The sequence below is a fragment of the Typopeltis vanoorti genome, chromosome 9 (genome assembly GCF_054136105.1).
Source record: "Typopeltis vanoorti isolate ZY-2024b chromosome 9, IOZ_Tvanoo_1.0, whole genome shotgun sequence".
Taxonomy (NCBI): Eukaryota; Metazoa; Arthropoda; class Arachnida; order Uropygi; family Thelyphonidae; genus Typopeltis; species Typopeltis vanoorti.
The window spans coordinates 134,423,755-134,442,038 of NC_143557.1; the positions used below are offsets into that span (position 1 = coordinate 134,423,755).

An 18,284-nucleotide genomic window follows, 5' to 3' on the forward strand; every position below is an offset into this window, starting at 1 on the left:
GAGTAAACGAGGCCCAGAGCAGATGTCCTTAATGTGGGAGCACAGGCCCCCCCCAGGTTGTTCCAGCAAGTTTATGCAGTATGTTATTTCTAGTTCCGAGTTTGGCAGCAATATTGGAGAGATGTCTATTAAAGGAGAGGGTTCTGTCCAGATACTTTGGATTAAAATTGTACAGTAGTATGTTCCCATTTAGTGGCACTCTTGAGATGTCTTGTGCCATGCTATTGTTCAAATGGAAACCGCACGTTTCAGTCTTGGTAGTGCTTGGAATAAGACGCCACTTCTCAAAGAAGTGTTTTAGCTCCTCTAGGTCACTAGTTCTTATGTGCTCTATAGTACAGAAGTTCTAGTGTTGGAATGTGGTGCATAAATCATCAGCATATGCGAATTTTCTAGACATTGTCCTTGGAAGGTCAGAAATATACAAATTGAAAAGAAGAGGCGCAGAACTGACCCTTGTGGGAATCCATTGTTAAGTGTTCTTGGCTTGCTCATATCATCATCATCGTATTAACACCTGTATTGTTCAACACCTGTATTTACATTTCAGTATTTTAAGGAGCTTGTAGATCATACCATTCCTTCATACGGTGTCATATGCAGCCGTCAAGTCTATAAAAATTGTACCAGTTTTAAGGCATTTTTCGAAACCAGATTCATTAGGGCCAAATGATCTTCACAATTGTGCCCGGGCCTGAGACTGGCTTGTTCATGAGGGAGAGTGTCAATAGTAATAGTACTAATTCTATTGTAAATAAGTCTTTCTGGTAACTTAAGACAGACACTGAGCAGTGCTATAGGTCTATAGCTTTCAGGTTTATCAGCGGGCTTTCCAGGTTTCAGGATAGCTATTATCTTTGATTTTTAAAATTCTGCTGGTAATTTACCACTCTGTAGAATATTAGAAAAGAATTTTGTCAGCCATTCCACTGTATTTGGTCCAGAGTTTTTTAAAAACTCAGGGTGAATATTATCAAATCCAGGTGCTTTACCAGTTTTCACTCCCTGGAGTGCAGCTAGGAGTTCTTTGGTGAATGGATTCGATAGATTGGTTGCTTCAGAACAACCTTCTTTAAGTCTGGTCAATTCCTTCCAAATTATTGTAGTGTGGGTTTTTTCTGATTTAGCTCTGGACAGATTCACTATCCGATTGGCAATACAGTTGGCACTAACAGCAGCTTTTGCATTGGGATGATGGGAATTACCACCCAACTTTTTAAGGAGGCTCCATGCCTTCCTGTTTGAATGTTTCAAGTTCAGCCTTTCCATGGTGTCAATCCATTTGTTTTTTCTAGCTTCATTTAAGCTGTCAATAAGATCATCTGCAACATTCACTATTCAGAAAGTCATAAAGTGCTTTGCTGGTTTTTCCCCAGTCAGGTATGTATTCTTTCCTGGCACCTCTAGGGCTGTGTTTTTTTGGCTGTAGAAATTACTATTTTCACAAATCTTCGATAATTATAAGGTTGTGGTGGAATCCAGCACATGTTTTTATCTAGATCTGATGAAGAGCTGTTCCAGTTTGCCTTGGCAAAATTGCAACATGGCATTGATGTAGTTTCAGTAATTGGGATTTGAGGGTCCATCTCAATAAAGACAGGCAGTGTTGACTGTGTGGGAATCTTCCTAAAACATGTCACTGGGAGTCCCCTTTGATTGGTTGTTACACAATATAAGCCAAGATTGGTGCCACTATTCCATCTAGCTGAGTTAAAAGTGCAGTTATTCTTGGGATCGAAAATCAGCTGTATGTTGTTTGCCTCTGCCCAATCAGATATCTTGGCACCATTTGCATCAGTTTCTCTCTAACCCCATTGGGTATGATGACAGTTAAGGTCTCCAATATAAACATCAGGATGCATTAAAGCTGGCAAAACTTCATCAGGCCAGCTTGTAGACATTAATTATTTTTAGATTGTTAACTTCTATAATAACTGTAGATATATTTGAAACATCGCTAGCAGAAATGAAACGGGCCTTAGTAAGTGAATTTCGGGCATAGGTGGCTCCCCATGCATCTGATGGTATGTTGCTCCTATACGATTGAAACCTGGTATGGAGTCTCTTTCTTGTAGTTGTGACTCATTGCTTGCATGGGTTTCTTGTATGATGGCAATGTCAATTCTGTTGTCATGAAGAAGTCTAGTAAGACATTCACTCTTAGCCCTGCTGATACTTTCTGTATTCAGCTGGCAGACTCTGAGCAGTTGTCCAAGGGACCGAGTCTTAGGGCACTTCTGGTTGACAGGATGAGTCCTAGTTTCCGTCATTGTAACCTGATAAACTGTTTGCACATGCATGTACACTAATCCAGGAGATCCTAAGATAGTCTGGATGGCAAGTCGTTCTAGCTCTTTAGCGTTACACAGGATGCACCACGTGGAGGCGAGCTAGAGTTGCATCCCTTTGTCTCAGTCAGTATCAATAATGTCCTTTTATTGGAAAGACCTGGGGTTTGAATCTGGTCTGTGACACAAAGAACCTGTATAAGAGCTTTTCAACTGAAGGTGATTTAGTGACTCATGCAGAATTAGCAAGTTTTTTTCTCCTTGAAACTCAGATTTTTCATCCAGTAAACAGCAATATGGCCACAAGAACACACACAGTTAATGATATAATGCATCCTTAGTTGCTTTGACCAAATCTCAAATAACAAGCTCTGCTCACACATTCTTAAACCCTAACAATTTCAGGTTTCTCATATTTTTATTTTTAATGATTCTGCTAGGGATGTCATATACTCACTCCATAATTTCTCTGTGAATGTAGTCTCTAGTTTTTGATCAACTCTATTATTTTTAATCTATAAGTTAAACTTTTTTGAACACTTTATTATATACTGCTAGTTTAGTGTTTAGCTAATTTCTCTTGTATTTCACATGAAGTTATTCAGCTCACACCCTACCAAGCTAGCTTTGTTTATTCTGTTTTCTGTTTCCAAATTTAATTTGTAAACTTCACTGAAATTTGCATAAATAACCAATATGTTTTCCTTGTTCTTGAGAATGTAGTTACAAAATGCTTTCTCTACTCCTGCCTATGCCAATTGTGCCCTCATTATCTTTTAATTGCCAATTTTCACATCACACTTGTTACAGCATTTATTGAGTTAGTTTAAAGAATCTAAAGACTTATATGAATTTATTTAGTATTTCATAAAATAAGAGTTAAATATCTCCAATTTTGATATCAGATTTAATTATACCTTCTTTTATAATGTAATCCATGTAGATGATGAGTAGAAGTGAAGATGCATATATCATTGATTCACACCTGATTTGCATTAAGCTGAGTTACAACTTAGTATAAGTTATATATTGCTCTGTGTAATGTCCCCAAAACTTACATTCACAGATGTTGGGTTTTGAACATCTTTTCTCTTTGCAATTTATTATGTACATTTGCCAGATAAACAAAGCTTAATACAGATTCTTGTTATGTTCCCATGATTTCCTTTGCTTTTCTCATAATCATCATCAAATTCCTGACTTGTGCCCTCAGGAGGTATATAGAATATTATGATAGTAGTACATGAAAAAGTTACATCATTACTAACTTCCAGTCAATAATTTTCCTCCAAATTAGTTATCTCTCAAAACTCCAATGTTATCACATAGTATATTACTGTCTTCTAAGGCACTTTTTACTGTATTGGTCTCCACCTAGATCATGGTCTTCCTCTGGGTCATTTTCCTGCCTGCCTTGCAAAGAACATTTGTTTTGCTAACCTTTCCTCTCCCATTCTGTTTAAATGACTATGCCATCTGATATTAGCTCTGTTAACACATTCCTTAATGCTAACAACATTAAGTTCTTTTCTCATATCCTCATTTTTAATAATTCTGCCGTTGATTGTACTGTTCATTACCCTTACACTTCTCACAACTCAATATGTAGTCTTTGACCAAATGTTTTATTTCTAACCCAGCGCTTAGATCTGTAAGTTAAAATGGGTTTGAACAATGTCTTGTACGACTAGTTTAGTGTTTTGACTAATTTCTCTATTATTTGTTATAAATTTATTCATTTGACTTCCAATCATACCAGTTTTGCTTATTTTGTTGTCTGTTTCCATATTTAATTCTCTTCAGTCAGGTTGCACTTGATGTTTTTGGTGATCCTGACTGTTTTCATAGTCTTTGCCTTGTTAATTTTCATACCAAATTTGTGGGAGCATTTATTCTGATAGTTAAGTAAACCAGCAGACTGATATTGGATTTATGTAAAAGTATAACATCATCATCTGCATAATCTAAAGAGTTGAGATTAATACCTCTAATTTTGGTATTAGACCTAATGCCACTTTCCTCCATAATGTGATCCTTATAAATGATGATTTCGTCATCTATAAAAAGACAGGTGATATGAAAATAGTTTCTCTTGTCGCATATCTAATTTTATATAAAACCATTTTCCTGTACCTCCTTCAATTCTAACTGCTGACTTAAGACTCAAATATAGACCATATATTTCTTGATATAATGTCCCATTTACATCATATAACTAAGCATTTTGAACAGCTTTTCTTTTGGCACCTTGTCATATGCTTTTTACAGATATATAACTGTATAAAAGAATAAAACTGAATGTGCAATTCTCACATTCAGTTTTATTCCTTTTTTTTATAGATGAGTACTATGTGAGCTTTACTCAAAACATCCGGAATTTGATCCTCTGCTCAGTCTTCTGAATTATGCAGTGTAACCTCCATAATTATATTATATACTTCCATGGAAGGTATAAAACTTTTATACCTTCCATGTTTGAGCATTTCTGATCAAACATAATATTCTCTAGCTGGCTTTTCACATCTCAGGTTTTGATGTTTTTTTCTACCTTAAGTATTGATGTGTGATCCTAATTGCATTCAATGGACATTTTCTACCGCTGTTCTTTCACTCCTTGGTTTATTTAGCAATCTTTCAAACTTATTATTTTAGTTCCCTGCAATATCTTCACTTTTCACCATGCCACCTTTACCATCACTAGTTCTTTTTACAGAACCCCTTTCCTCCATTTCTAAGCTTTTTTCAGTAGCCTCCAGAAAAGTTTGCTGCCTTACTTATATTTATCTTCTATATTGTGACCAAAGTCTTTCCATGGTTAGCTATTTTTACACATTGCTTCAGTTTCTTCTTTTTTTTTCTATATTCTCTCAGAGCACATGCTGGCTTGCTAGGAACTCTCAATATTATTTCTTCTTTTCCAACTTCCTGAATTTTCTTTGCTTACAGACAGCTTACAAGGGTGGTCTGAAAAGTTCTCGGCCTTGACCATAGATGGCAACACTATCGGCAAGATTTTTTTTTTTCTAAGTTGCTACATCTGTCATAAGCATCCATGTGAAATTGCAAGTCATTCTATCAAGTAGTTTGTGTTATACAGCTGTCTGAAGCAAAAGTGTTCTGTATCCCTTAAATTGGATAAAATTGGGTATTGTGCAGTTATAAAATTCTTTGTAAAAGAAGGTTTAACGCTAAAAGAAATTCATTCAAAATTCATAAAAGTTTATGGGCACTCTTCTGCTTCATTTTCGACAATTAAGAAATGGACTGCCGAGTTTAAAGGTGGCCGTACCAACCTTGAAGATGATCCACGTGAAGGATATCCAAAAAGTGTAACAACACCAGAAATCTTTGATCAAGCGTACGATATGGTGTTGGATGACTGGCGAGTCAAAGTACATGAAATTTCTGAGAATATAGGCATTTCAAAAGAACAAGTAGGATATATTTTGCATGAAGAATTGCATATGGTAAAAGCTTTGCGCAAGCTGGTGCCATGCTTGCCCACAGCAGATCAAAAACGCACTCGCATGAAAATCTCTGAACAGTGCTCTGAACAGAAATCTCAGAACATTGATGGATAAAACTGATTTTATCCATCAATTTATTACTGTGGATGAGACTTGAATTCACCATTACACACTAGAATTCAAACAGCAGTCAAAACAGTGGACAGAAGCCAAAGAAGCACCAAAGAATAAGACAAAGTCTGTTCCATCAGCAGGAAAGGTCATGGCATCGGTGTTTTGGGATGCTAAAGGCATTTTGTTTTATTAATTATCTTGAAAAGGGTAAAACAATAACCGGGGAGTATTACTCCAATCTTTTAACCAGACTAGTTATAAAAATTTGTGAGAAAAGACTCAGTTTGCAGGAAATAAAATCATCTCTCATCAGGACAATGCATCTGCCCACAAAGGTGTTTTGGTAATGGGAAAATTAAGGGATCTGCACTATGAATTATCAGAACATCCACCCCTATTCCCCAGATTTGGCTCCCTCTGCCTTGTGTCTCTTCCCAAAACTAAAAATCTTCCTCGCTGGTCTACCTTTTTCTTCGAATCAAGAGGTGATTGCTGCTGTAGCAGGATTTTACAGATCTTACTAAGAACCACTACAGGGATGGGATTATGGTGCTGGAGCATCTTTGGAATAAATGTATTAGTCTTAAGGGAGATTATGTTGAAAAATAAAAATAATTTTAAATTGTGGCCGATAACTTTTCAGACAACCCTCCTATGTATTCCCCCAACCAAATCAGTCTGGTTTCTTTAGAGCTTATCACTGAGCTTCCTGTTTATTATTATTGTTTTCAAACTTAAATTTTTTTTTTAAACTTTCTTGAAAATATCTTTTAGTGTGATATTCTATTTGATACCGCTGAAAACCAAATGATGAGATTTCCTTTCATCAGATCCACTGGCAGAATCTTTCTTCAGATCTTTCCTGTATACTCTGTGTCCTGAACTGGCATGAATATATCACTGTCAACTATAAATAGTCAGACTTTATTTCTTGTATCTTCTCTCCAAGTAAATTTGTTCACATCTTTATGTGAAGAAATGGTGTTAACAATATCTAGTCATCTTGAGCAGATATCCCTTAAGTACTTAACATTATTAATAGCTTTGCTCTTTCTTCAGATTTCCTTCAAACATTTTTGTATATTGTCTAACATTCATTATTACTTGGCTGTTTTTATGTCTGTTGCTTTCTCTAATGGCTTGAAAAAATAATTCTGTTTCTTTCTTAGTAGATCCTTCTGTGCAATCATACACTTAAATAAGTAATTGTCCAATTCCTCATTCTAATATTTCCTGCATCATTCTGCTTGAAACTTCTTGCCATTCAAGCAGAATACTGTAGCTACTCCTTCCTTTCCCTGACCATTTGCATTTACTGATATTTTTTCTAAACAAATTTCATATTAGTTTATTTGATATTTTAATTATTTTTCTGGTTATTTAGGGTGCATTGACAACTTCCCAAGTTAAAGAGACTGAACTAGTAGCTAATGAAATTATAGAAAAAAATGAACCTGTATTTGCAAGAGAGGCAGCTCTTCCCTTAGCGAAAGCAATTCAAGGACTTAGAGCCGTATTTAATGAGGTAAAAATTATTGGAAATAGTGTTTAAGAAATGAAGATTATAATAATTTAAATATCAGTTTCTATTCGTTAATTGTATTAGTATTGGGTATTAACTAATTAATATATATAATCAGGTTAATTTATGATCCCTGTTATAATGTTGTTCGTGTAGTAGTAGTATTTAATATTTACTTAATATGGTTTAACTCCTTTACTTAACTGTCTCTTGAATAATTTGTCCTATCTCAGGCACCTATAATGTGTCTGTCTTTGTCTTACTATTATATACTTCAGCCCCTCAGATTATCATGTGTGCGAGTCTGATCTACAAAGAGATTGTCTCAAAGTTAAGCCAACTCCTTAGTAACAAAGCTTCTGAAGTTAACTTCTCTTAAGGTTCTGGGAAAATTTATTTGTTCCCCTGCACCACCCAGAACCCTTAGATTGGAAAAACTTCTCAGTCAAGAAATGAACCTTCAGATATGGACGTGGTTAATCTAATCTATTTCTATACTAAGTTAACAATTATCAATACCTTCTATAACCAACCATGTTTGCATGTCTCAATCCCCCCCCCCCCCAAAGTAAACAGTGAAACACATCAACAGATTCCCTCTTCTTAATCACAGATATGTCATTGATATGCTGTAAGTTTTGCAACCTCTTCTGTTGAGTTGGTGTGTGTGTGTGTGTGTGTGTGTGTGTGTGTGTTAAAGATACCAAGAAATTTTATACTTGGTTTTAACCTCCCTACCGGCTAGGACGTCTATAGACGTCCAGATAAATCTGGATACGATTCAATACACCTGTTGAAAGAACATGGGATAAGAAGTGCAATTCGGCCAGCATGTCCATTAGAAAGTGTGATAATCCCTCATGCTGAAGAGAGCACTTAATCAGATTATCTCAGGCTCATAGCTGTGTCTCAGTTACCTATAACAAGAAATGCACTTCCTTGTTCTATGCTGGGTAACTGAATTTTAGTTATATTGGATAAACTAAAAATATAGAAATTATTTTTATTTTCTCTTTTTTATTGTAAAAAACAATTTTAATGCCTGGATAAAATAAAGATCCTTGCCTAATTTCTTCACTTAAATATTGCATTACATTCCAGAACCAATTTAGTTTTTAATTTTTTTGCTAATTTTTTTCTAATTGCTTACTCCACAAACCATTTTCTTTGTTCTCGAAGAAATTAATTCACAATAATTATTTGAAATATTATTTAACAAAACCAGCTGCCGACGTTTGATATTATATTATATTTTTGTTCAAAATCATGATTCGAAGTATACTTCCCAGATTTCCTGAAGGACATGCTTGAGCAACTTTGCTTTATAAAGAATAATGAAATTCTTTAAACATATCACTAATTTTTTTTCTTTATATTGTATTCTACTGTTCTTTTCACTTTCACCTTCTTGGTTTCCCTGTATAATTGGTCATTACAAAATAAAATTAACGGTTATGATTTAAATTGATATGTATATATTTTCTGCTAGTTCAGATATTATGCTCCAAATTTATAATAAGCAATACTTTTGCTTATATATGTATATATTTAAATGACAAAGTTTTGTATTAAAAATTTCCACTATAAAAGTTCGACAGAATCAACAATATTATTGTCATATTTCTTTTTCTCGTGTGGGAGGAAAACGGTAAAATGCCACTCTTGTAATTGTATCAGATGTTCTAATGGCAAAAATAGTAAGAAAAAAAAAATAATTTGTACTTTCTTTTCAAAACACAATGTGAGAACATTGTAAATTCACCCAATGAAAAAGAAAATACTCCCTATTTTTCTTGTGCTATCTGATTTTTTTCTTGTAGTACAAAGAAGAAATCACTTCGCATAAGATGGTAGAATACAAGAGGGCAGAAATCTGTAGATTGATTACATTATAGCTGATAGAGAATTCATGCCAGAAAAATTATTTATGTAAGAGTTCTAACATCAGCAGATATAATGATATTTTCTTCTAGTTTAGATAGGTGACATTATTAAAGTAGCTAAATCTTTGCTACTATTTACACTAAAATGAATGGGCATGTTTCCCAAGTGATTTACGTTCAAAACAGTTGTCTTGCGAACGATTTATAAAATAAATTCTCTGAAATATATGCAAATTGAATAAGTCTTCAATATAACCTTCCTGCCCTCCCCAAAAAATAAGATTATGTGAAGTATATGGTCCTTTTCTTTTAAAATAATTCAAGTCCTCTTTTTCAAGATAATTATATGAAATAATTTATAATTTTTCGATAATAAAAATGAAACTGATCGTTATAAATTAAGAACTTATTTCAACATAAATACTGTATCAGCCTTTTAAAGAAATGTCTGTATTTTCTTCTGTGTTATATGTCTACTAATCAACAATTGAAAACAAAACACGACATTCTTGAAGTATCTCGGACTATAGCTTGAGGCACTTTAGTGTCCCTTCTAGCTTAACGTTCTCAATTTTCTTCCTCAATAGCACTGAGAGTAATCTAAGCCTTTACCTTTCCCACCAGCTAAGAGGATTACTACAAGTATTTCTAAGACGTAGATTACTTCAGATATAGCACCCAGAAGCATAAGTAAAAATATTTAGATTATTTTAAGAAAAAGAAACTAAAATAATACTACTGAACTTTCTTTTGTGTGGTATGCATATAAACAATTTTATATGGTGAAAATATAGCATAGTATTTCTAAAATTTCAAATCATTTCAGCAGACAGTAGAACAGCTGGTTTTAGATTGCAAAGAAATAGTGCAGAATTAGAAGCTTCAGGGTACAACAATCTTATTGCCTTATTTCTTTTGTTGAAACGGTAAAAGAAGTAATAGATTTTGAATACTGTCTAGAAATGTTTTCTAACCTGTAGAAATTTAGAGTGGTTATATAATTGAATTCCAGGAGAGGATAAGGATGGGGAGGGGGTAAGCATTAGCAAATATTCAAAATGAGCATAAATGTTGAATTATTCTGTATATGATATCCTTCATATTATATTTTCAACATATCTACGGTGGTTACGCACTGGATATTATAGTAATGTGCATCCTACAAAAAAAAGAAAGAAAAGGCGAAGAATCCCTGCTAAAACATCATTGGATATAAATTTTTGATACTAAAAAGATTCACAATCGGAAACCGAGTTATGCAATATAACATCGTTTGTTGTTCATAAAACAAAACAAAAAAAATTCGTTTCTAAAACTGAAATGTGATGATCCATATAACAGTATTTTGCTAGGAAAGAAAGCAAAAGGTCATATTAATTTCAATAAATATTATTTAAAAATATAAATATGTGACATAATATGTTCAATGCAAACATCTGAAAATTCGCGAAAAAAGTTGTTTCTATATTGGAACAACCAGTGCAACTGTTCCGTTGCAGTGATTTGAAGAATAAATTTAAAATACAGCAGAATTTGCTACTTCTAAATAGATTCATTGCAAAGGCTGATTGATGGTCATTTCAGGATTAATTATTTTCGCACATGTGAAATTCGTTTCAAATTTTGAAGAAACACAATAAATCATTTTAGAGGCAAAAAAGTCAAATATTTTAAGACAGTAAAGAAAATTCCAAGTAAAACAGTGTGAGTAAAGACAGGTGACACAAACTGTTAGTCAGACACAAACAGTTAATCCACGAATGGCTCTAAAATAACCGTGAAGGGATTAACGGTGGAGGGAGGTAATGGCATGATGAAAGGGACAATGCCGATGAAGTTTTGATCCATGCAGGATGCTATGGTGGGCTGGATATTTCATCCACCTCAGCCGGTAGGGAGGTTAATCCTTTTTCCAAGTAAGCAAAACAAAGTTTTGCACGTGAAATATATTCACATCTGAGCTACTTGTATATAGAGGCTAATGACTTCATACCACTTGCCTTAGTATGCATTCCATAATGCAAAGCACCCCCCCCCCCCCTTTCAGGCATGTATAATGTAATGCATAATGGGAAGGGCCACTACCCAGACTGGTTTTAACTTTTATTAAGATAAAAAAAAAGTAAAGGGTTGCTCATCATAGGCCAAGAGTAGTTAATATAGCAGTGCAAGAAAGCCTGATAGTATTAGGAGAAAGAAAGACAGATAGATAGCATGAGAGATAGAGAAAAGGCTTCAGCTCTTTTATATCATCATATAGCCAAAGGCTATCAGTTTTCCTTTTTCACCAATCTCATATACATGAACAACCAAAAGACTAATTGAAACTAAAGTGCAAAGATGATTAATACCCAGATGGTTAGCCCCATCTGAATTACTTCCTTGAGTTGGCCTTCTCTGTCTAGGATTGCGCTCCAGTCATCCCTGCAATTGACTATAAGACCACATTGAATTAAGAGGATGAAACTATTTAAAAAATCTCTCATAGCAAGAATAGGCAGAATTTTATCTCCCCCTGGTGAGTATTGAATAATGTGGGTGGTCTACACCATCTAGTGATAAATTTGATTTCTCCTAGAATGCTTCTTTCTAAATACAAAATTGTCTGACTGAATAATAAAATTTCCACAGTACAATATTGTAAAGCATTTGGATGTCATATTGCTGGTTTTCAAATCAATGTTTCTTTCTAACCTTCCATAAATGGTATTTTAAGAATTAGTTGAGGATTAGTTAGCCAAAGAACTTCAATTCCTTATTAATCTCCTTACAGAATTGTAATTTGATATTATGGACCACCTGTTTCCTTTTTTTTCCAGACTTCTTTTTCCATGTTGGATCCACTACTATCCAGGTAGATCCTTACTTTGCACTCTGTTCAAGTGCAAAGTAAGTGATGATGTTTAAGGATTTAACAAATCCTTGAACATCATCAAATTACTGAGATGTACCCTCAAGTAGTGTACAGGATAAGATAGTACTACATGAAAAATTTACATCATTACTAACTTCCTATCTACAATTTTCCTCCAAATCATCTATTACCTTTCAAGACTCCAACACTATCAGATGTTATATTTCCATCTTCTTAAGCAGTTTTTACTGTATCAACCCACCTATATCTTGGTCTTAATCTGGGGCTTTTTCCTGCCAACCTGGCAGAGAACACTTGTTTTGTTAATCTTTCCTCTCCGATTCTTTAAGTGAATACTACCTGAGACACTAGCTCTGCTAACAGATTCCTGAATGCTAACATTGTCAAGTTCTTTCCTAATATCCTCATGTTTAATATGGTATTGCCATTGATACCATCTGTTCATGCCCCTAATCTTTCTCAGTACTCTCATATCTGCGGTCTCTACCTTGGTCAAGTGTTTTATTTCTAACCCAGCTCTCGATTCCATAAGTTAAAATTGGTTTGAACTGTCTTGCATACAGCTAATTTACTCTTTGGACTAATTTCTCTTATTCCATATAAAGTTATTCAGTTGGCTTCCTACCATACCAGCTTTGCTGATTCTGCTGTCTTATTTCCATGTTTATTTTATCATTATTACTAAAAATCATGCCTAAGTAACTGAAATGTTTTACTTGTTCTATAGGTTCTCCATTCACAGTGCAGTTGATATTTTCAATGATTCTGCCTATTTTCATTGTCTTTGCCTTGTTATTGCCTGACATTCATACCAAATCTATTACAATAGTTATTCAATTTAGTTGGGGAATCTTGCAGACTTGTACTGGATTTATTTAGAAGTATGACATCATCCACATAAAGCAGGGAGCTGAGATTAATATCTCCAATTTTGATATTAGGTTTAATACCACTTTTCTTCATAATGTGATCCATATAGATAATGAATAACAGAGGGGATAATGTACATCCTTGTCTGACACCAGAATTAACATAAACCATCTTCCTGTACTTCCTTGAATTTTAACTGCTGTCTTACTTATCAGGTAAAGACTAAGTATTGCTTGATATAATGCCTAATTGACACCATACAACTGTAGCATTTTGAATAGCTTTTCTCTTGGCACCTTGTCATATGTCTTTTCCAGATCTACAAAGCTTAAATACAAATCTTTGTTATATTCCCATGATTTCTCAACTACTACTTCTTCTTTTCAGCCATCTTCTGTCCACTGCTGGACGAAGGCCTCCTCCCATTCTTTCCACCTTTCTCTGTTCTTGGCAATGGTTGACCAAATTTTCCCAATAAAATTTGACAATTCATCACTCCACCTTCTTTTACGATATCCTTGGCCTCGTTTCCCTTCTTTAGGAATCCAGTTCGTTAGTATGGTGGTCCATCACTCATCTTCACTTCTGGATAGATGTCTGGCCCATTTCCATTTTAGTCGCTTCTGGTGAAGAATAATGCCAGTGATGGGAGTCTGGCTTCTTATCCCGGTGTTTCGCTTCTTATCTTTTAATGTGATGGCTAGCGTCAACCTCTCCTTTTTTTTTAAGTTGTTAATTTATTTGCCAGTGCTTTTGTTGGCAACCAAGTTTCACAACCATATGAGATGACCGGAATTAACACTGATTAAATGTCTTCCTTTTTAAACAGAGTGGAACATCATTGTTTTGAAAAATGCTTTTCAATTTTCTGAATGCACTCCAAGCAAGTTGAACTCTTCTATTTATTTCCTTTTGGAGTCCACAGTTTAGATCAATGAGATGACATAAATATGTATATGAAGAGACTCTTTCCAAGAAATTGTTTTCTATTATTATGTTTTTTGATATTACAAAATGATTAAACATGATTTTAGTTTTTTCTCTGTTTATGTTTTGACCGACTTTTCTGCTTTTGTGATATAGGTCTTCTATCATTATATTAATTCATCGCAATTTCTCAAATACTTGTCTTAAAGTGAAGATCTGATCGTGACAGCATCTATTTGGCCTGAATCTAGCTTGTTCTTCAAAAAGCTTCCTTTCCACAATCCTTCTCAAGTATACCTGTATAAATCTTACCAGGAACTCAGTATAGAAATACTTACGTAATTCTTCACTGAGTGTACATTGTCTACTGAAATATTGTGGGGTTATCATGCATGGTGTAGTTATAACACCCAGCATTGTGGATAGATGGAAAAATCTATTTTACATTGTACTGAAGCATATGTCAGATATAAAGTATCAGAGACTCAAGGACACAACTCTTTCAAGATATGTTCTTTGGCTAACCCAAATGATTTCCAAGCTGAAAAGTACCAAGCATTCTGAAATTTCCTCAGATATCCTACACTGTTGCTGTTTTGAAAAAATAAAATAAAAATTAGAATCTGTAGAAATTATGTTAAATCAATGCATTTAAATGTCTAAGAAGTTTTTATCTTTCTGATTACTGCAAAGTGAATTTGGGGCTTTGGCGAGCATTGTTGTTGCAAAACAATATCTTCCCTAGTTGGAGGAAATGCCAAATTAACCTGTAGGTGGAATGTCTTTCATCATCTGGTAAAATACCACCACCTTGCTTATTAGAGACATGAACTGGCTGCAGTGATATTTTGTCTCTAGAACAAGGATCCTGGTTTCTGTCCCCCTCCCCTCTTCTTACATGTAGTAAGAATAATACCCTCAAAAACATACCAACTCACTGTAGGCGCCATGACTCTTCCATTTGAGGGGACAGCAGTAAAAAAACGGTTCTGCAGGTTGGCTACTGGTTAGTACACAGGACTGAACCTGGAGGCTTCCTGAACAGCTAGCAAAAAATCCTGCAACCACATATTTTGCTAAAAGTTTATTTTTCACTAGGTTAGACTATAATAAATTTAGTTTAATCCTTTATCCCAGTGAGAGCAAACCATTTGGCAACTCCTATAGGTAAAGATGACCTTGTTACCACTTCTGCCTGGTATCTCCAACTCTGGGCCTGGCTCCCACTGAAGAGACCTCAATAAAGGTCGAAACTAGTCTGGGTAGTGGCCAATCCCTTAATGCATAACAGTATACATATCCACAAGGAGATGTGTTTTGTATTATGGGAGATACTGGGATAGGAGTGTTGGTAGCTTGCTCCACCTTTGCTACGAGTTGCTTGGTGTTGTACTACTTACCCATGTAAGATAGTACAACACTATATTCAGTCCTGAAGATGTTTTCAGGTGCAAACTTTGTTTGCTCTCATTAGGATAAAGGATTAAATTAAATTTATTATACATATTTTGCTAATTCGTGACTGGAGGGAGATCAAATGCTGTGGCCGCAGGGGTAACTGTCGAGGCCAAGTATGGAAGGAGACAGACTCCCCTCTGTGTTGGCAGTATGTTTGTGAGTCTGTCACCTCTCACTGTATGCCCCACTTCCTTTTTATCTCTTCCTCACCAAATACAATGAACCACAACTGAAAGAAATGCATTTTTACTGCAGATCTCAAATTCTCCCACACACAAAACTTGGGGGAAAAAAAACCACAAAAACACCAAAAATCCAATAAAAAATCATTAAAGACAGAAATCCAATGAAGCAACCCCCCAAACTAATTCTTACCAATAGAAAAGTTTGTTTCCACATCCACTAATCATCTAAATCAGAACTACTATTCCTTTTAGAATCCTCAACTGCCAACCTCAAACTCAAGCACTTCATGTCTCTAATAAGCAAGGTGGTGGTGGTATTTTACCAGGTAATGAAAGACATCCCACCTATTTGTCTTAAAGTGAAGATCTGATTCTTACAGCCTCTGTTTGGCCTGAATCCAGCAAGCTTCCTTTCCACAATGCCAGGTTAATTTGGCATTTCCTCCAACTAAGGAAGATATTGTTTTGTGACGACAATGCTTGCCAAAACCCCAAATTCACTTTCAATAATTAGAAAGATAAAAACTTCTTAGACATGCATTGATTTAACATAATTTCTACAGATTCTTTTTTTTTTTTTTTTTTCCCCTCTCTCATAGTATCAATAGCGTAGGATATCTGAAGAAATTTCAGAATGCTTGGTACTTTACACTCAACTTCCAAAACTACACATTACACAGTTCTTTCTGCTACAAGGATGGCACTTTTGTATTCGTGAGAACCGTCATAACCATGCCAGAGACTGCAAATCCTTGAATCCCCCACTGTTTGATCTTCTTTGGCTCAAAATTTCTCTACCAAATCAACCTGCCCTTTTCATATGCTCCCTCTATCACTCTTCAAACTCTGTCAACTACTCTGACCTCTTCAACTTTCTCTCTCTCTCTCTCTCTCTAAAGCTCAACTTTCTACATTCTAAACCCAAATAGTGAAGTCATGCTTCTTGGGGGACTTCAGTCAACTCATGTCGGCTTCCCCTTCTCCAGTTTCATTGATGAAGCAGGCAGGGATGCTGAGGTGTTCACCATCAGCAATTACCTATCTCAGATCTTCAATCTTCCCAACAGAATATCAGACACCCCCCTCCAATTTGCCAACACACCTGAACTCTTCTCAACAAGTTTCTCTTCCAGGTATACCATGTTTGTCAGTTCTCCTCTTGGAACCTCTGACCACAACCTCATATGTCTCTTTTGCTGCAGAACAACCCACACTCACCAGTTCACAGTCCTGTGGCACTAAGGGTGCCAAATGGGAGGATCTCAGTGACTTATATTCCTCCTTCCCATGGTTCAACTACTGCTTTACTTCTTCTGATCTAAACACCTGATCAGACCAAATAACAGAAATCATTCTCACAGGAATGAAAGCTTTCATACCTTCCGCCCAAATTATCAGCCACCACCCAAGCCTTGGTTCTCAAAAAAGTGTGCCAGTGCTGTAAAAAGGGAAAAAAACCCTGCTTAACCACAATTGGCTGAAGACCAAAACTCCATTTGCCCTCTCTGCCTATACTGCAGCCCACAACAGTTGTAAAAGAATCATCACCAAGTCCAAGTGAGACTTTGAAAGGGCCAAATGCTGCAAACTTGCCTCCTACTCAAATGGCAGTTGCTCCTTCTGGTCCCTTTCCAAGGCCATTGGGTGCAACTTCTGCCCACCCATTTTCCACCACTCTCACATCCAGATGGTACTGTAGTTACCTCACCTAAGGACAAGGCAAACTTACTAATATCACTCTTGATGACTTGGGCAAAGTTCCCTCCACTCCAGAACAGTTAACTTTGTGTCTCCGACAAAAAGAAACGTGAATAATCCTTAACTCAAACACAAACAAGGCATCTGATCCTGGTTCTATCCCACCTATTGTTAAAAATTTGTGTCCCAGAACTAACATCTATCCTGTATCGCCTCTTCGGTCTATCCTACTGAACTGGCATCTACCCTACAACATGGAAACAGGTTCACATCCAGCCCATCCCAAAGAAAGGTGATAAAAGTCAACCAACAAACTAGCATCCAATTTCTCTCGCTTCTGTTCTCTCAAAAATTATGGAGAGGATCATCAACAACCAGCTCTTGAACCTTCTAGAGACATACCAACTAATCAGTGACCAGCAGTATGGATTCAGCCAGTTGTAATCTACAGTTGTTTGTGCTTCCACCACCCGCCTATGGACTCAAGCCATGGAGAAATTGGAGATACTCACGTGTTTGCTGTCAACATTTCATAGGCATTTGATTGGGTTTGGCACAGGGGGCCTACTCGCCAAACTGCTATCTTATTGTTTGCCTTTCCAATTCTGAAACTGGATTGCCAATTCTCTCACTGGTCACTTTGCTGAGAACAGTACACTATTCCTCCTTTTCATTTGACAAACCTGTTAGTGCTCAAGTATTAGAATCCTCAAGATCTACCTTGACCAGGGACCTGAACTCGGATCTCCTAGCTATATCCCAGTGGGGCAAGGACAGCCTTGTAAACTCTTCACTGCTACAAAAACCCAGTTCTGTCTGATCTCTCACAAGAAATAGCTTACATCCATCCTTCAGTAATACTGAAATGTCCAAACACCATCAGATTTCTCTTCTTGGACTGATGTGCACCTCTAATCTTTCCTGGCACAACCATATTTCAACTATAGCTTCTGCAGCTACCAGAAAAACCTGATGTACTTTTTCACATAAGATGCTA

The 18,284-nt window shown here is 35.8% G+C and overlaps 1 protein-coding gene across 1 annotated transcript in view; it reads left to right on the forward strand.

The window, feature by feature from the left end:
- Window positions 1–18,284, forward strand: part of AlaRS (alanine--tRNA ligase, cytoplasmic) — a 329,791-nt gene that overhangs the window by 223,626 nt on the left and 87,881 nt on the right. Inside the window, exon 15 of the mRNA XM_090398495.1 lies at window positions 7,254–7,394. Within this exon, the coding sequence (XP_090254621.1) occupies window positions 7,254–7,394 (141 nt within the window). The remainder of the gene's footprint in view (window positions 1–7,253; window positions 7,395–18,284) is intronic.